At 40.9% G+C, this 20,196-nt stretch overlaps 1 protein-coding gene across 4 annotated transcripts in view; it reads left to right on the forward strand.

Moving 5' to 3' along the window:
* The window catches only part of NFYC (nuclear transcription factor Y subunit gamma), a 63,925-nt gene that overhangs the window by 22,557 nt on the left and 21,172 nt on the right, over positions 1 to 20,196 (forward strand). For all 4 annotated transcript variants that reach the window (XM_060089612.1, XM_060089613.1, XM_060089611.1 and 1 more), the window contains 2 exons: positions 11,246 to 11,358; positions 19,315 to 19,386. In XM_060089612.1, coding sequence (XP_059945595.1) covers positions 11,254 to 11,358; positions 19,315 to 19,386 — 177 coding nt within the window. In that variant the 5' untranslated portion in view covers positions 11,246 to 11,253. Of the gene's footprint in view, positions 1 to 11,245; positions 11,359 to 19,314; positions 19,387 to 20,196 lie in introns of those variants that run through there.

Genomic DNA, 20,196 nt, shown 5'->3' on the forward strand with positions numbered 1-20,196 from the left:
AGTGTAAAGCATGTACAAACGCAAGGGATTAGCATAACCATCTCAATTGCTTTGCATTCTTTGAAGTGATCTTTACATTCTCTGTTCCTGACAGCTGTATACACGGAGGTGGGAGATTTAGAGTTTGGCTGACTTGGAGGATTTGTTTATTCTTATGCCCTTTGTTGCTTGCTTTCTTTTAACTTTCAAATCAATGCTAAAAGACACTAAGCAGAGGACAGAATTCAGTGTGTCTGTGAATCAGCAGAATCCATACAGCCAAATCAATACAGCCAGGCTCTTATTGACACTCTTATAACACGCTCCAGGTTTTTAATCGAGAGTTCTCCAGTATTTAGATGGATTAACTCACCAGCACAATATTCCATTTTCCAGTGGAGTCTATGATTAGATAATTATGCACATTTCTGCTACATTTTCTAAAGTAGAACGGGTTTCTCCCCATCCCCACTCTTTTTTGACTTTTCCATTGTATTACTACCAAAGGTTATTGTACAGCTGAGCTCAGGTACTTGAGAAGGGATTTCCCCGTATGCACATTTCAAAGAAAAGAACCCAGAGTAAGGTCAAAGATACTTGGGGTCTTGAAGTAGTTCTTGAGGAGCTTGTGCTTGTTTATTCAGTAGATGTGTCCTATTCATAGGTGCTACTGACTGTCCCCACTATGTGCAAGGCATGTTTCCCTTGAGGATGTGTCAGAAACAAAGACAGTTACATAAGAACTGGGGAGAAAATAGGAGCATGGAAATTTTAGGCTTAAGAAATAATGTGCCTAATAATAATAATATTCAATATATGTGTGAAGAAAGTGAATATGATAATTGTAGAAATAGATTTTATTGGGTGCCAGGAGTGGTTTCTTGGGGAGAAAAAAGTTTAGTGGTCACTGGGCATATTTATTTCTTATTTATTTCTCACATACTGTGAGAGCAAGCTTCTTATCAGTGCTAGTCCCAAAAAACTTTAAAAAGTTTGTTTCAGTCCATGAGATAGTCTCAAAAATTACTGCTTTCAGAACATATTCCCTTTACTCCAAGATCTTGGATGAAGATAGAAGCAGCCAGAGCTCTCTTCAGAGCTCAGTGTTCTGTTGAATCTTGGTTGGTGGGGCCAGATGGGGCAGGATGCTGCCTAGACTTCAGGTCTCCTCTGCCTGCCTTCTGCAAGTCAAAACAGCCACATACTTCTAGCTTACAGAAGTCTGAGGTGTACAAGGAGACACGTTCTAAGAATTTTTATATTTTTGGATTTGTCTAGAGGGAGAGCCTGCATGGCTACTGATCATTGACATTCCCAAGGATTTAAGTTAAGAGCATTCCTAGTCATTTCCATCTTGAATTCTTTATATGGAACTAGTACATTCATTCTAAATTTAATAGTTTAAAGGGCTTTAAAAATTATTTTATGCTTATAAAAGAGATGGAAGAAGCTTTCTTACTGCATTTGTTTCCATGCATCTGATGCAGGACTCTTAGGACACATGTTAAAAATAAAGTAAGGGGCTTCCCTGGTGGCGCAGTGGTTGAGAGTCCACCTGCCGATGCAGGGTACGTGGGTTCATGCCCCGGTCCGGGAAGATCCCACATGCCGCAGAGCGACTGGGCCCGTGAGCCATGGCCGCTGAGCCTGCGTGTCCGGAGCCTGTGCTCCGCAACGGGAGAGGCCACAACAATGAGAGGCCCGCATATCGCAAAAATAAATAAATAAATAAATAAACTAAGTAGTCTAAATTAGAGAAAGAAGCAAATTGGGTTACTTGTTACAAATACGTGAGGGAGATTTGTCTTTGGGCTTGGTACTGTGTTTGAGACTATTCAGGCCAGGAGTAGATGTCTTATCTAGCTCTGAGCAGTGATTTTGATATGCCATCTGGCATTTATATGATGCTTGGTATTTTTCAAGGCCTTCTAACGTGTCTTTCCCATTTGTGTGCTGCAGCTGCCCTGTGAGGTAAAAGAGGCTTCAAGAAATTAAGTGACAAGTTAGTCGCCAGAGAGCAAGAACCTCCAGGTCCAATACATTTTATTTATGTATTTACCCTGTACTTTACTGCCCCCCACTGTTTGTTGCTGAGTATTCATAGGTGCTACTGACTGTCCTAGAGACAAGCAAGAGGGAAGGATAAAATAGAAAAGAGAGTGATGGAGCAAGGAGAGAGACAACAGAGAAATAAGAGAAGGATGTTTATATGATAGGAGATAGCAGTGCCATTAACGTCTTCTGTGATTGCCACAGAGATTTTGTGAGCAAGTGGATAAAAATGATCTTTTGGGTTAAGGATTTGAGTCAGTGATCCAAGCCGAGACTGCTCATCTCCCTGGACAGTTTGAATATACACATACCTTAAAGCAACAAAAAGTGAGAATGAACGAGCTGTACTAAATCAAGAACAGAATTTTAGAGCTTTTGTATTTCCAGCTGCACCATTTACTATATTGTGACCTTGAGCAGGTGACGTAAGATACCCAATCCTCGGCTTTCTTATCTGTAAAATTGGAATGATACTGATATCTTTGGCACTGAGCTGAGTGAAGATCAATTGAGGGTAAAACTCTAAAGCTTTTAAGTTGGCATCTTTGAAACATTCTTCAGAATCACACTTTTCACCTCTCCTGGGCATACATTAACACAGGATCCTGCTAGAAGCTGGGCAAAAGATTGTTCTTAGAGTTTCTGAGTCTCCGAGGGGATCCAGTAAGCAAAATGGCTCTTTGTTTTAGATTACATTTTAGCTCAGACTTACAGGCACTATTCTTTCTCCAGCTCATGTTAGAATTCTCTTTGAGGCTCCGGGTCTGAAAACCCAGTTACGTACTTGTCATTCTTCCTTCAAGAATTTATTTACTTTCATTAGGTTGGAGTGTCAGAGAGATTAACACATATTTCTGTGTGGTAGAGAGGGCTGGCCTGGTTTACTCCTAATGGAGGTTGAACAGGTGAGGAAGCAATGTAACAGCTGTGTGATCTAGGGCAAGCTTTTCAAACCTCTGACACTCAGTTTCCCCATCATTATATTATCAGATCCTTTTTTTTTTTTTCCCTAAAGGGCCAGATAATATTTTCAGCTTGTGGGTCATACAGTTTCTGTTCTAGCACTTCAACTCTACTGTTGTAGCATGGAAACAGCCATAGAAAATGTAAGTGAATGGGGGCTGCAGTCTTCCAGTAAAACTGAATTTACGAAAACAGGCTGCATGCCAGATTTGGCCTGTGGGCTGTAGTTTGTGGACCCTTGCTTTAGAATACTTCACTAAAATATTTGGTCTTTTTTCTCCATCATACAAAATACTGATAGTGTTTTGTTGCTGTCATATATGCCAGTATATAGACATACAGGTCATGTAAGCTGAATATCAGTAAAGGCATGAGGAAGAAACTATGTGAAGTAAGATGTTCACATACCATTTCTATTCCACAGGAACAGGTTTTTAAATGTTCTGGTCACACCTTCCTGTTAAGTTTCATTGCTTATACCAGTTGCTCTGCCTTCCTTTTTTTCCCAGATACACTATAACTATATTATGATCTAGCCCTTGTTTGAAAGATTATGTTGTAGTAGACAGCAAACAGAAACATGTTTTGTCTTTGAAGGAAGAGTATCTCTGCTGCCAATTTGAAAATGCATCTTTGTGAGCACATGCAGCCACTTCCAACCCATAGTCTTTTGGAAAGCATGATTTCTCCTGTAGGCAGTTTGAAAAGGGGCTTCATACTTAACCTTTTGGAGCTCGAGACAGACACACCCTCAAACACTGAACTTGGCATTGTTTGGGATTGGGGAAAGGGATCTACATTATTCATTCTTAGAGTAGTGGGGTACTGTGTAATAACCTGCCAGTAAGTATGACCATCTGGAACCCAGTTATGTTTAGAATTTAAGTAGTAAGGTTTCTGGCACTAGGCTTAGTGCTTTCTTGCTTTAGTAGAAACCTTAGATGAGCTTAAATAAAGACTGTTGAGGGACTTCCCTGTCAGTCTAGCAGTTGAGACTCAGCTCTTCCACTGCAGGGGGCGCAGGTTCCATCCCCTGGTTAGGGAACTAAGATCCCGCATGCCGTGTGGCACGGCCAAAAAGTTAAAAAAAAAAAAAGAAAGGACTGTTGAACCCTCTTTTCTCTCTAGTCACCCTGCCTTCCCTTGTATTCATTCATTTATTACATCTTCAAGCAGTGAAGTGTAGGCTTTCTATACCAGACCACCCCTTCGGCCTTTGGAGTATGTGTTCAGTACACATTGCTTCTGGAATGGCTTAGTGAAGTGACTGGCCCAAGGCCACCAGCTTGTAGGCAGCAGGCCAGTTCACAAACATAGGTCTTTTTATTTCCAGAACATTGTTATTTTTCTCCTGAAATTGTCAATGTAAGGTTGGTTTTATTGTGGAGAACATATGCCTCCTTAAGGCTTGAAATGCTTTTTAGCCATTGTGATTGACAGTGGTCCTTATGTCCATCTATATAAACATGAGAACCAGCTTGATGTTGGTGGAATTGTTTTGTTTTGTTTTAAATTTATTTATTTAAATTTATTTATTTATTTTTGGCTGCGTTGGGTCTTTGTTGCTGCGCGCGGGCTTTCTCTAGTTGCGTGGAGCGGGGGCTGCTCTTCGTTGCGGTGCGCGGGCTTCTCGTTGCGGTGGCTTCTTGTTGTGGAGCACGGGCTCTAGGCGTGTGGACTTCAGTAGTTGCGGCACGTGGGCTCTAGAGCGCAGGCTCAGTAGTTGTGGCACACGGGCTTAGTTGCTCCGCAGCATGTGGGATCTTCCTGGACTAGGGATCAAACCCGTGTCCCCTGCATTTTCAGGCGGATTCTTAACCACTGAGCCACCAGGGAAGTCCGGTGGAATTGTTTTGTTTCAGAAATTTTAGTTCTCAAATTTAGTTTTCACTTTTCTTTGTAGTTTGGAAGAATATCTAAAATAACAAGCCCAAGTTAGCTTAAATCTTACACCCTTTCTTCTTATTCATTCATATTAATATTCTTTCTTTATCTCTCATTCCCCATTTGAAATATAACATCCCAACAGTTTTAGCCAATTCAAATAAAGAAGCCTGGAACTAACATCAATAAATACCTGAGCAGTACTGGAGCATAAAATGCATGTGATAGTGCTGCTAATTGGGCAAAATAAAAAACATGTCATCTAATGACAGGAAAACATGATCAAAATGCAAGTCAAAAAAGCAAGTGAAGAAGTTAATTTGCTTTGAACATACGGAGATGCTTGATATATGTTAAGTTGGAGACACATAGGAATGATTGGGGACATTCTCAGCCTGAAAGGCCTAAAGGCTGCAAGTTGGATTGGGGTGGTGGTGCATTAAGGTGAAAGATGGTACCAGTGTATAGATTTGTTTTTCAGTCACAACTGGGCCAAGAGATATTTGCTTGCATTTGACGATGAGAGCATTATTTTTAGGTAAAATTTGACTGCCTGGGATGGGGCAGCTCTAGTATTTTAATGGGAAGCAGCATTGGGCAAGGATTGGGCTTCATTTTAGGGGAACTTTCTGTGGTCCTTTTTCCTTGAATAGTTGTTGTGATGATAGGGATTTAGGTATTATCTCCCAACAATATCTATTTGATTTTAGTTGTCAGAGAGCTGTGTTGTGGGTTTAGGCATATTATAATGTAAAGGATTTTTGTGGAGAGAGTGAGGTACATGCCAAGAAATAGAGATCCAAAACCTAAAGGTGCAGAGTTTTAGAAACTAGGGAATATTGTAGTAAAACCTTATGTTTCTTTGTATATTATGAGGTTGGTCATTTTGATACATCCTGTTCCATGTCTAGCATATTATTAAGGGAGGATTTGGTGAGAATGGTAAGTGGCCGAAAGAAAGAGCTTGAAAGACTTCCAAGGGAATCTTAAAGGAGGAGCACTCTGCTTCTGGGAAATTTTGAAAACTCCTTAGGTCTCTTTCTTCAAGAATGATAAAGAGTAACCAGATATTAGAATGACAGATTGTCTACCCTTGAGTGATATGATTGAATCATCCCATTTCCTCCATGATTTTCTCCTTATCCTCCTGGCAGTGGCCAAACACAGGTCTCCCCCCTGCCCCTTCTTCTCCTACTTACCTATTGTCATTAATTTTTCAAACTTTGCTAATCTGTCCTGGTCACCTTTCTGAGAAGATTCTGACTTTCAAAAGGTTTACACTTGGGAATGGTATGCACCCATGTTTCTAGCCTTGCAGTCTGCCCTGCAACTTCCAGGACGTGTGTGTGTGTGTGTGTGTGTGTGTGTGTGTGTGTGTGTCTCCCCTTCCTATCATGCCCTTTTATCTTTTTTTTTTTTTTTTTTTTTTTTTTTTATTTATTTGGCTGAGCCGGGTCTTAGTTGCGGCACGCAGGATCTTTAGTTGCAGCATGCGGAATCTAGTTCCCTGACCAGGGATCAAATCCAGGCCCCCTGCATGGGGAGCACAGACTTAACCACTGGACCACCAGGGAAGTCCCACGCCCTTTTATCTTAAATTCACTTTGGCAAGTCATGTGGATTTCTGATTGTAGTCCTACTTATACTTTCAAGGTCCAGAGAGAACCTCGTTTATTCTGAAACTCCTAGGATAGTTTGCAGTCCCAATAAGTCTTATTTCAGGGCCAGGCTTTCCAAGAGGCCTCTTTTTTCTCAGAAAGGCCATATGCAACAACTCGCTTGCTCCTTCATTCAGAAGTAATTATTTATCAGGCTTTGAGCTAGGTGCTGTGAGAGAATCTAGAGATAAATCATACTCCGGTCCTACCCACAAGCTTATAAATCAGAAGGGGAAATATAGTAAGAAATACATAAATAATGATCATACGAGGTAATGTGGTGAGGGCAGGAAGAAGTACAGATTAAGGGCTCTGAAGGTTTACAGGAAGGAGTGATCACTTGGGGTTATTTAGAGGACAGTTGTGGAGAGATGGCAGTTGATTTGAGCATTGCAGAAGTGGCCTTTTCTTGGTGGACTTTGATTCTTCCCATTTTAGTTTTGGAAAGCAAACTGTTTTTTTTGTTGTTGTTGTTTTTGGCGATACGCGGGCCTCTCACCGTTGTGGCCTCACCTGTTGCGGAGCACAGGCTCCGGACACGCAGGCTCAGTGGCCATGGCTCATGGGCCCGGCCGCTCCGCAGCATGTGGGATCCTCCCGGACCGGGGCACGAACCCGTGTCCCCTGCATCGGCAGGTGGACTCTCAACCACTGCGCCACCAGGGAAGCCCCAAGCAAACTGTTTTTTTTTTTTTTTTTTTTTTTTTGCAAACTGTTTTTAAAACCAGATAAATTAAGAGATAATGGGAGTTGAGATTTCTTATAGCAACAAACATTCAGTATTTCATCTGGTCCTTAAGTCTTTATTAAATAGTTAAACAGGCAGTCTTATTCAAGTGTTTATAATCTAATTAATGAACATGAATAATAAATCTAATATTAATTATGAACTAAATCTGGGAAATTCTATTATGCATTTTTCATAAGAGTCATCTAAGCTAATGCGGCTTGGTCTTACTATATATAAATAGCTTTATCTCATGATAGCGATAGCAATTTAACATGGAATAAAAAGGATCCTGGAATATAAATCTCTTTCTTACTTTTAAATACATACCTTTCTTATCGCTCTAGAAGATGAACCTGGCATATTTGCCAGGGGTTGTAGATGTTGTAAGTAGGCTACTTCTGTAGCAAAATCAATTCAGTTGCAATTTATGTATTAATTATTAAAATAAGTGATAAAATTAAGGTTACTTTATATTTTTTAACTTGGGTGTTTGGTGAGCAAAATTTATGATTAGGCTTTATTATTTTAATGTTAAGTTTTGCCACAGTCAGAAAATATTGAGAACACCAACTTGTTTTCATAAGATCTGTTGCGTGAGATTTGATCTAATTTTTAAAGCCCCATGTGAAGACTGGATCTGCTTTGGGGAAAGCCTTTTGAATAAAAATACTCAATTTCTAGGAATTTATGGTAACAATTTATGTTATTCCAAGAGATTTTTTTTTTAAGATTTATTAATTATTTATTTATTTTTATTTTATTTTTGGCTGTGTCGGGTCTTAGTTGCAGCACGCAGGATCTTTGTTGAAGCATGCAGTATCTTTCGTCTTGGTGCCCGGGCTTCTCTCTAGTTGTGGCGTGCGGATTTTGTCTTCTCTGGTCGTGGCAGGCAGGCTCCAGGGTGTGTGGGCTCTGCAGTTGTGGCGCGCGAGCTCTGTAGTTTGCTGCACGCAGGCTCTAGTTGAGGCGCACGAGCTCAGTATTTGTGGCGCATGGGCTTAGTTGCCCCGCAGCATGTGGGATCTTAGTTCCCTGACCAGGGATTGAACCTGCACCCTCTGCATTGTAAGGCGGATTCTTTATCACTGGACCACCAGGGAAGTCCCCCAAGAGATACTAAGATAATTAGCTACAAATCATCTCTGTGCAGAGATGCTTAAAAACATGCTCCAAACCATTTTCTCTTTTTCCTCATGAGAGGATCTTCTGTCCCTGATGAAAGTATAGTACCTTTGTTTTTTGGAGTCAGGAATTTATGAAAAGAGGTTTCTCAATGGAAAAAACGTAAAAGTTGTAACTGTAAATCGAATGCTGAAATGATCCTTTGTTTGTAAATTCAACTTAGTGTAAAGAACAGTGAGAGCTGTCCAAAGATGGAAAAGAATGCCTTACCAGTGAGCCAGTTTCTTAGAAGTATAGCGGGAGGAGCTCATGTTTAAGCTAAATGACTCCTTAGGGTGGGATTTGAGGGAGCTGGGCAGAGCTTGAAGTAGGGCTGTAAGCATCTTTTAGAGGAGCTGGCCTGGGTGGTTCTTAATGCCTTTTTTCCCCAGTTTTAAACTTCTATGATGCAGTAAAATGTAAAGGACATTATTACTGACTTGAATTTTTTTGCCATTATCCATTTATGATTTTCTAATTCAAACGGGTCAAGTTAAACACTTAACCTTTAAATACATTTATCAGTTCCAGAAAGATTTGTTAACTTCTGTTCTGTAGCCAACCCCCACTCTGACAGTGTGTGGCTCTGAGCCAGCCAAAGATTCATTCATAATCTATTGACTGCACAGATGTTTGGGAACTGATTGCGCCAGCACATCCTTAGTTGGGGCAATTCAAGATTTAAAAGCAGACTGTGCACAGATGGTTTTAAAAATGCTTCTTGAATTGTGTACCTTGGTAATGTTTGTGGGAAGAGATCAGAGGACAATCAAAACTGGTTACCAGCTTTCTAAATCTCACAGGCCTTTGCACTCAAACTAAACCTACTCATCATTAGCAAGTTATACAGAGATACCACACTGGCAGTTGTGCATCTTCCTCCTTTGACCATAGCAATTTTCATGGCAGATTCTGCTAAGATCAGGCATGTACAGGGGTCCATACAATGAAAGGTTAGATTCTTTTTAAAGTTTTTTGATAATTATTTTCATTTCTAGAAAGATTTATTTGCCCCATTTAAAAAGGTTAGAGTCTCACTCTCATCATTGTCATGAGTACCTCATAAGAATCTATTAATAAAAGTAAATAAATTTCTGTAGATTACCTTGGTTTCTTTGTTCTCAGTACATCTAAGAGAATAGTGTATAGGCCATGTGCATATGGTGATAAGTGAAAATGTCATGGGAGCTGAGTTGAGAGGATCTTACTTGGTTATTTAGGACTCAAGATTTTATCTAGTCATTTCCAACCGTGATTCAACATTCTTCACTTTAATTCCCTCCAGAAACTCCAAGATCATATTGCTTCCTAACACTTAGAGTTCCTGTTGATGTATAGAGCTGCTTGTAGGCCTCCAGCACCAGAAATTGGCTCCAAACCTTTTCCCATTACATCATCAGCCACTAATGTCATTACACCAGAGTGAAATCTGCTTTGAAGATTGTACTCTTGTTTTCCTTTCATTTCTTTCCTCTCATCATTTCCTTTAGAAGAAAAAGGGGGGAAAAAAATTAGAGACCTCTAGGACAATCCCAGGCAAACATTTAAGAGTGAATCAAACATCCTCACAGTCTAAACCTAGATTTATCAGCCTTCATTCCATTCTGCTGATAGAGAATGATGTGCCCAGCGTGCATCCACATGAAGCCTGGAAAGTAGCAATTTGGTCATGTGACACCTGGCTTTGGTGCTTTTCTTTCAGCCCTTCAGAATTAGTTCTTAATGACTTACATAGCTGTCCACCAGCATCCTGTCACTGGCATGTCAAACCTTTTCAAATAGTTTCCCAGAATAGAAATTCTTAGGACATCACTAAGTTTCTTGCTCTCTGTGTTTAATTAAACTGTTTCTTGGGTGTAAGTATTTGTCAGCTAAGCATTTAAGCCATCTGGAGTTTTTTACTTCCCCCCTGTAAACCTTTTAAGACATTACAATGTTACCTATATTTATAGCTGACGTGGGGATCCTTATTCATCTTCCCTCCCCCATCACAAAGCAATTGACCAACTGCAAGTTCTGACTCTCTTTTCTCTGTCCTAAATTTAATTCTTCAATGTTTTTCAACCATCTTTAAAGCTTCCAGTTGGTGGTGTGCTTTGTTTGGCTTTGTGCCTAACAGCATGGTTCAGGTAAGGAAAGAACTGGGAAGTGATTTCAGTTCGGAGACTTTGTGCCATCCACTCAATTATTGGCCTAGGCTTTAGTGCTTTTGTGTCCTTTGAGGCAGATTAGCTTGAGATTAGAAAGAATAATAATCATCAGTAGCCCCAAAGAAATGGGACCACAGTGTCTAAAACAAAAGAATAAACTTGGCTCTTATTTTTTAAGACTTTGGGTTTACATTTCTGTACAGTATTAATCACTGGGGACCCTTAATGTATGTGCTACAGGCTGTGGCATGGAGTGTGAGAGCCACATAGAACTTGAAAAACATTGGAGAGAATGGCATTGAAAATTATGGACCAGACTAGGACAACCAAGTGCCTTTTTTTCTTTCCCCTTTGCAAAATAAGACATTAAAAGTCCTTGATTCCCATTAGGATTTGAGTTTGGATTTCTAGCAATTTTAGATTTTCTGCTTGGAGCTTCTTGTTAGTCTCTGTGGTATGAGCTGGATAGAAGGGAAAACTTTCCTCCTTATTTTTTGCTAAGACTTAAGTCGGTGTGAAAAACCCCTTCAGCACAATTTTGTATACCTTCTCAGGCTGAGAAATTGAATGAATTAGTGAAAACATCCACAAGGAAAGCTATAAATAACCTGGACAGAAGGTCTGACTTTATTATTTCTAATGTATCTCATGTATGTGTTTGTTTTTAGTTGTCAAAATGTCCACAGAAGGAGGATTTGGTGGTGCTAGCAGCAGTGATGCCCAGCAAAGCCTACAGTCCTTCTGGCCTCGTGTCATGGAAGAAATCCGGAATTTAACAGTGGTAAGGAAGAATGAGAAACTTTTAAAGAGTGTAAAAGCTTTGAGATGAATAACCAAAACTTAGACTAAAGTATTTTTAATCTCAAGCACATTTACAAAAATATAGTTCATTTCTGACCTTTGGATAGGAAAATGAAAATATAATTTACCTTAGGTGAGGTAACTACAAGGGTTTTTTTTATATCTTAGTGGCTCTCTTTAGGCATGGGGATGTATAGTGGATGCTTTGACTTGGAGATACTTTAATGTGAGGCAGATCTTTTAGAGAATGCAGAAAAGCAGAGCTTACTTTCCTCCAGTAGCTGTAGGTCATTTCTTAAGCCTGATTTAGTGGCCCTGCCAAATTTCTAGGACCTGGTGAAAACTTTTGGGCAGTTTATTCAACAACAAATCTATTGTAAGCAAGTACTCTTTCCAGGTGTCAAAAGATACACTTAGATTGGGGTTTCTTAACAGCCTTATTGACATTTTGGGCCAGATAATTCTTTGTTTTGAGGGGCTCTTCTGTGCATTGTACGGTGTTTAGCAGCATCTCTGGCCTTTAATCCGTAGATGCCAGCCAGTAGCACTCCCCTTCCAGTTGTGACAACCAAAAATTTTACTAGACATTGGCAAATGATCCCTGGGGGCCGAAATCATCCCCTGTTGAGAACCTCTGACATAGAAGAATCAAATAAAACCCTGGCCCTTGAGGAGCTTACAATGTCGTAATTACAACCAGAGTCATTTATTTGATAAGTATTTATTAAATAGTTACTGAGTCAGGCACAGGGATGAATCTGAAGCAATAAAAGTCGGAGTATGGTGTCATATCCTTAATGAAGAATGTTCCATTTGGTGTCATTTCAGCAAATGCTGAAGGAGCTCTCTGTGTTAGATGTGTCATTCCTGCCCTGAAGGTATCAATATTAGCATCCTGGCAGAGCAAACACTGGATTCCTTCTTGATGTAGAACTCGTGTTGCAATTTCTTAGAGTTTTGGTCCTTAACCTCTAACATACGTAGTCAGTTTATTTGTTCACTGGACAAATGCTTATGCACCTACTATGGCTATGCTAGTTACTGTGGATCCAATTGTGAACCAGACAGACGGAATCATTGCACTCACAGAACATGTATTCTGGTGGGAGAGACAGACTATAATAAACAGGTAATGAATGAATAAAATAAACAAAATAACTTACTGTGATAAATGCCCACTTGACTTCAGGGGTAGAGAAACTAATTTATATTCTGAATGTACCTGTGGGTCATGTTTGTTTGTATGGGGGATTTTCAGCAGTTGAACTTGGCTTGAGCTTTCTCGGAGTGGCCTGTGTTCACAGGTGGATTTCCACTGAAAAATCATTCTTTCTCTTCTGCAATCTAAAGGTAGTAGTTACCTGTACTATCTTAGATATAAAACAGAAGGAAGGAAAAAAAATGAAATTATAAAGTCAAAAATAGGGTATTTTGTGTATGTTTTGAGGGGATAATCTCATGGTTAAGCTTATCAGGTTTTAGTGCTGGGATCAGCCTGGTGTAAAACCAGTGCCCTCCTGGGGTATGGTGGGACTAGGCCAGTGCAGCAAGTCTGTCCTCCAGATTGAACGCAGAAAAAATCCAGGATCAGGCGAGTGGTCAGATAAACTGTGAAAGTTCAAATTCAGCACCTTGCTTTTCTGTATTTTGTTGGACTTTGATTTTTGATTTTTTTTTAATTGTGGTAAAACGACACAACGAAATTTACCATCTTAACCATTTAAAAATGTACAGTTCAGTAGTGTATTTACATTGTTGTGAAACAGATATCCAGGACTTTTTCATCTTGCAGAACTGAAACTTTATACCCATAAAACAACCACCACCCACTTTTCCCTCTCCCAGCCCTTGGTAATCACCATTCTACTTTCTGTTTCTATGAGCACTCTAAGTACCTCACATAAGTGGACCCATACAGTATTTGTCTCTTTGTGCCTGGCTTGTTTCACTTAGCATAAGGTTTTCAAGGTTCATCCATGTTGTAGCATGTGACAGGATTTCTTTCTTTATTTAGGCTGAATAATATTTCCTGTGTATGTGTACATACCACACTTTGTTTATCCATTCATCTGTCAGTGGGCATTTGGGTTGCTTTCATTTCTTGCCTATAGTGAATAATGCTGCAGTGAACAGGAATGTGGGCTTTGATTTTTATCCTACTTGGTTTAATTTTCAAGTTTGATTGACATCAGAGCAGATCGTGGTGTTGACCAACTTTTTGTCACTAGACAGCTAGTCCTTCAGAGGTTAAAAATGGATTTGGGACTTCCCTGGTGGCGCAGTAGTTAAGAATCCACCTGCCAATGCAGGGGACATGGGTTCGATCCCTGGTCTGGGAAGATCCCACATGCCACGGAGCAGCTAAGCCTGGGTGCCACAACTAGAGCCTGCGCTCTAGAGCCTGCAGCAAGTCACAACTACTGAAGCCCCCGCACTTAGAGCCCATGCTCCACAACAAGTGAAGCCACCGCAATGAAAAGCCTATGCACCACAATGAAGAGTAGCTCCTCCACCACTCGCCGCAACTAGAGAAAGCCCGTGCGCAGCAATGAAGACCCAATGCAGCCAAAAATAAATAAATAAGTAAATAAATTTATTTTTTTTAAAAAGTGGGTTACTTTGAGGGATTCACTTTTAGTTCAAGTTTTATGAGTAAGGAGAAAGAAGATCAAGGAGGAAAGTCTTCTTTAATCATTCTCCTATCGATGGCTAACTAAAATTTTCCTCCTGTGTACCCCTGAGAAAAGACTCCTAGACTGCTACCATCGTATCTCTTACATCAGATGCTTAGAGTGATGTTTGGCATATAATAGGTGCACGTTAAATATTTGAATGAATCAGATTCCTCCGCTTCAGATTTAGTGTGAAGCAACATAGTGCCAAGTTTGAGTGAGAATGTAATCCAATAAGGTCCCTTTGTAAAACTTTTATTTTCCCTCTGCCTATGGCACACGAAGAAGGCATCTGCTTCTCTGACTGCACTTCTGCCTGTGTAACGTGGCTGATGTTTTAGTGTTTAGTCTGTGCCTTTCCAGAACTCAACAGCACTTACAACCAGACTTCCTCAGATATGTCAGAGCCTCTTAGGTTGACATCCCAAAATGTCTACCAGATTTTTTTAAAAATCCATATGTTCAAACCATCCAAACGTAAATAAAACTTATGAGAATACTCATAAGGTGTTGTGATCTCTCTATGACTGGGACAAAGATGTTCCAAAAACAAGTAATTGAAGTTTGCTAGATGATATAGTTCATGATGTATTGGAGACATTGGCCCCAGTCATTTTGGTCTGTGTTCTGCAAAAGCAATTTGTCTTTCATCTCAGCTTGGCCATCAGGCTCTCCTCACTCTTGAAAGCTCTGCATTGTCCATAAACCTAGATGGTGTTCAGCTGGAATTGAAGTTGGTTAAAAATCATACCAAAATGATTGTACACCAGGATGATTGTGTAAAATACTGTATTCCTGCTTAGCAGAACTCTGGGAACAATAATTAATAGACTTCTTGGCACTGAATTTTACCCTTCTAGACCTCTTCGAAAGGGGGGAAGAAGAAGCTAACTTTTTTCTTTTGTGGGGGCAGGTGGGGAGGCAGTAATGCTGAATCTTAAAGAAAAATCGAATCCTCCTTTAAGCTCCTTCCGTACATCCCATTTAACCTTCAGTTAGCTGTAATTTAATGCTTAGGTCACTTTCTTTTAATCGCCAATTATATCTTTTCAATGCCTCCAGATTGGAAGATGACATTTCCACCATTACAATCAAATCAGATAACCATTTAAACAAGAACTTGGAGGTAAAGGTTGGTGGACTGTTAAAAAATAAGTCCTGTGCTGTTTGAGCTCTTCCTGTAGAGCAGTGCTTCTCAGAATTTATTGTCTATATGTGAACAACATAAGGATCATGTTGAAATACAGATTTTGACTTAGGAGGTTTGGATTGGAGCCTGAGATTCTGCATTTCTTTTGAGTTCCCAGATGATGCCATTGCTGGTCTAGGGACCTCACTTGGAGCAACAAGGCTTTAAAGCAGTGGTCCTTAACCCTCACTGTGATTACAGTCACCAGGGTAGTTTTCAAAAAATGTGATGCCAGGACTCCACTCCCTAGAATTCCTGATTCACTGAGTCTGGGGTAAAGCGCAGACATCTTGTTTTTCAAAAGCTGCCCCAGGGGCTTCCCTGGTGGCGCAGTGGTTGGGAGTCCGCCTGCCGATGCAGGGGATGCGGGTTCGTGTCCCGGTCCGGGAGGATCCCACATGCCGCGGAGCGGCTGGGCCCGTGGGCCATGGCCGTTGGGCCTGCGCGTCTGGAGCCTGTGCTCTGCAACGGGAGAGGCCACAGCAGTGAGAGGCCCGCGTACCGAAAACAAGCTCCCCCAGGTGATTCTAACATGTTGCCAAGGTTGAGAATCACTGCTTTTGAGAGGATAGAATCTTGACTTTGCCGGAGTGAGTGCCTGACTAGGTAGGCCTGCAAAAGATTTCTCATCATTATTTGAAACTGTGGATGTTCTTTAGTGCAGCTTGAGACCCATTGACTTTTCTCTGGCTTTGGACTCTCATTGAGTGAATTCAGACTTCTTGAAATTCGGCAATTTCAGTTGGCAGCATTTTTTTTTTTTTTTTTTTTTTTGCGGTACGCGGGCCTCTCACTGTTGTGGCCTCTCCCGTTGCAGAGCACAGGCTCCAGATGCGCAGGCTCAGCGGCCATGGCTCACGGGCCCAGCCGCTCCGTGGCATGTGGGATCTTCCCAGACCGGGGCACGAACCCATGTCCCCTTCATCGGCAGGAGGACTCTCAACCACTGCGCCACCAGGGAAGCCCCGTTGGCAGCATTTTAAAGTGTAGTTCTTTGGTTGTGGTCAGGAGCACGAGAATGTTCTGAGAGAGAATCTGCTCTTCTACCATGCTGATGTCACTCCCAAGAGTAAAATGTGTTAGTTGTTCTTCCACTTGGATTAGCATCAGGAGAAGAAGTTTAATGTTACTCATGTCAGTTGCATGGTTTCCAATGACAAGGGGAGCATTGACTTGAAAGCCAATTTACTGATAGTGAAGGGGCTCCCCTCTCCAATAAGCTTGTCGTAAACCCTTACATGTGACTGGAAAGCTAGGCTGAGATTATAGAAAACTGGGCCGTTGTCAGCGATAATGAGCCACACACGCACATCTGAAGATCCTTTAAGATCTCAAGGTTTGGGGATCATGAGAAAGTTTCTTACAAAAGAAAAGGTTGGTGGGGCTTAGAGCAGGGCTTTTTATAAATTTCTGCCTCATTTTACACCTCATCAAGGTGGGGATGATATCCTTGACCTTTTCTTGTTTTTTCTTTTAATTAAAGAATAGTCTCATAGAAATTCTAAAAGTAATATTTTATTCTTTCAAGTTAGGGAAGGAGGTCTTTTTATTAGCTTTGGGCTTTAGTTAAGTAATCTTAGAACAGTCTTGTGGGAATTATATTAAGTAACCAAGCCAAATGAGAGCACACTTGCAAGAGACCTAAATCTTGCGGTCATAATCTTGTTCTTTGTGTATCATCCTGGGAGGCCTTCCAAAGGAATTATCATCCCTAGTATTCTCTTTGGCATTTCTGTTTCACATCATCATTTTGTGTGATATGCCACACAAGAAGGAAGACCAGTGATTGATTTCTGTAGTTAAATATTTTTTTAAAAATCCCTTTAGAGTCTGGCCCCAATCCAGCATTCCCTTTCCTGCTGTTCCCCTCTGTACTAAGGTCATACATCGAAAACTTAAATAGGCCAGGTTTTTTGTCTCTGTGCTTCTGTGCATGCTGTTTCCTCTGTCTGAATAACATACTTTTCCAGCAAGCAGATTTGCAGTATCCCTAGATATAATTCAGATTCAGCCCCTCTGTGGAACATTTGCCAGTTCTTCTCGCTCGCTCCAGTGCCCCACACCTCCCATTGCCAGCTGGTCATTTTTTTCTTTTCCGTGTGGGATTTTACACCCCCATTCTAGTATAGGATAGGAGATTATAATGTTCTTATCTGATAGTCTCTAACAATTAACCTATTTGGCTATTCAAAGGTAAGAATATATTTGCATCTTCCACATGATAGTAGGTATCATACATTTGCTGTCAGTTGAGTTACATGAAGTAATAAATGAAAGAGGAGGAGAAACCATAAGAATAGTATGTGTCCTGCTGTCTCCTTTTGGTGACACTGTTAATAAACTGGACTTCTCAGCCTCTGCCACTCCAGGGTTAGACTTTTAGAGGCTTATGGAAGATGCTGATACCTAATTTGGAAAAGGAGAAGATGAAAAGTCAGTGTTGGAAATCTGTAGAGGTGAGTGGTAGCCAAGCAGCTTGTTGGGTTTGGGTGGAGTAATCAGACGTCTTGGGACTTCCCTGGCAGTGCAGTGGTTAGGACTCCATGCTTCCACTGCAGGAGGCATGGGTTCAGTCCCTGGTCGGGGAACTGAGATCCTGCATGCCGCTCGGCATGGCCAAATAAATAAGTTAAGTAAGTAAGTAAGTAAGATGTCTCGGTGTACATTTTATCCTAATAGTTGCTCTTCTGTATTCATAAAATAGATTCTGGGAAGGCTGGTGATGTTTTTCCAAAATGCCCCACTGCCTTCTTTGATGTATAGTTGAGGTTTTCTGTTGGTCTTGGAAAAGAAAGTTCACGAATGCATGTTAACTATACCAAATCTCAAATAAGAGCTGCTTCCTCCGTAATGTGATGATGTAAATTCCCAGGTGAGCATATTGGGTTTGGTGAGTCACATTTCAGACCACTTATAGAATCAATCATTTGACACCTAGTCCCAGTAGGGATTTTGCTGATTTTAGCTAATCTCTGCCTTTGCACCTTTCTCTTCATTGCAGCTCTGAAACCCAAAATTGATTTTTATTTCTAGAATTGCATCCATCATTGGCCATGTGTTTAAATACCAGTAGTATCAAAATAAAATGAAAAAGCGCCTAAACTGCAAGTAATTGAGTGGTGCTAATCGAAAATCCCTTTCCTAAGTCCTATCCACAGTAAAGTTAAATGGTTTCTCCCCAGCTTAGTCTTGCTTGTTAAGAAAACATGGACAGGGCTGTTCCTAAATGACAGCTGATACATTCACCCTCACCCTTGTTCCATACCCTTCTACTCCCACCCCCACCCCCAAGCAGATTTTGGAGACAAGGCCTTTGCTGCTGTGATGGGAAAGGAGCTCCTCCCCAATTTCTGGTGTCACATTAGTGCAAAGGTCAGAAATAGGCAGTGCTGGGCTTCCCTGGTGGCGCAGTGGTTGAGGTCTGCCTGCCAATGCAGGGGACATGGGTTCGTGCCCCGGTCCAGGAAGATCCCACATTGCCGCGGAGCGGCTGGGCCCATGAGCCATGGCCGCTGAGCCTGCACATCCGGAGCCTGTGCTCCGCAACGGGAGAGGCCACAACAGTGAGAGGCCCGCTTACCGCAAAAACAAAAAAACAAAAAAAAAGAAATAGGCAGTGCCACATTGGCTGATGAGAACAGTCACTATGGTCAGGTGCTGCTGGCACTTGCCCTTGCAGTCCTTGATTAGAAGGAAGAACTGGAGGAAAATCCCTAAGACAAAAATCTCATTTTAACCTGCATGCAAGCTGGTAAACTTTCTTGGGTGGGGGGAAGACACGTATAATACATCTCTATATCGTGCTGGCAAAGAATCTGGTATTGTTTGGGGCCACTTTTCATGAGGGCACTGTTAGAAGCCATCATAAGTTTATCCTGAAACCCTCTGTTTGAAGCTCTGCATTGGTTAAGAAGTATTGTGCCTCTAGAGCTTGTATTTTGTTAATTTCATTTGTACTTCCTCTCCTGCCATATTTTCTGAAAGGAGGGACTAAACCAATCAGAGTGTTTCATGCTGCCTGTCATGCCCTGTTGATTATTCCTACCATTTATGTACCTGTTGTTACTCATTTCAGAAAGATTTCCGAGTACAGGAACTCCCACTGGCTCGTATTAAGAAGATTATGAAACTGGATGAAGATGTGAAGGTGAATTCACATTCATTTTCATTATTCATATTGAAAGTAAAACGATGGGAAAATTGTTGCTCATTTCTCTAGAGCTCAAAGTTTAATTAAACAAAAATGAAAATAATACTGTCTGTTGCTTTTTTATTTGGATTCTCTCTAAAATTGTTATGTGAGCTAAAATTGAACAGTTTTAATTGTTGTATGGTCTTCTCTGAAAATTGGGGATATCCTGTTTTCCAGATGTTGAAAAGATGCTGAGTATTTGCTTTTTGAATCACCCGATTCTTTCCACTATGTAGTGTGAACATGTGTCATCACATCAACAGGACAGCGACGTCTTCCTAGCATCTTATTGCAATCTCTAGTTTGTTGATCTGAGCTCTAAGAAATGTTTGATAATGATATTGCACTTGTTCTAACTTTTCGATCCGTGAGTTGTTTCACATGATTTGTACTTGTGAGAGGATTTACTTGGGGGTGGCCTTTTCTGTATTCCTAGGAGTCCACATCCTGTTACAGTTCTCACAGGAAAAGAGCAACTGTCTCTCTTTCCACTCAAAATTGATAGTTTCTTGTATTTGTGTGGAAAGCTAACAGTTTACCACAGTTTTCCCTTTTATTAGCTTACTTCTTCCTCATAGTAACCCTGTGAGATTTGAGAGGATAAGAATTGTTAGTTTCACCATTCTATAGATATGGAAATAGACACAAAGAGGTTAGAAGTGTCTCACCCAGAGTAGGAGAACCAAGATCCCAATTCTCACCTCCTACTTCCTTAACTCCAGAGCTCTTCCCGTGGCTATATTCTGCATAGACCACCTCACCAAG

This window comes from Mesoplodon densirostris, chromosome 2 (assembly GCF_025265405.1).
Source record: "Mesoplodon densirostris isolate mMesDen1 chromosome 2, mMesDen1 primary haplotype, whole genome shotgun sequence".
NCBI classification, from domain to species: domain Eukaryota; kingdom Metazoa; phylum Chordata; class Mammalia; order Artiodactyla; family Ziphiidae; genus Mesoplodon; species Mesoplodon densirostris.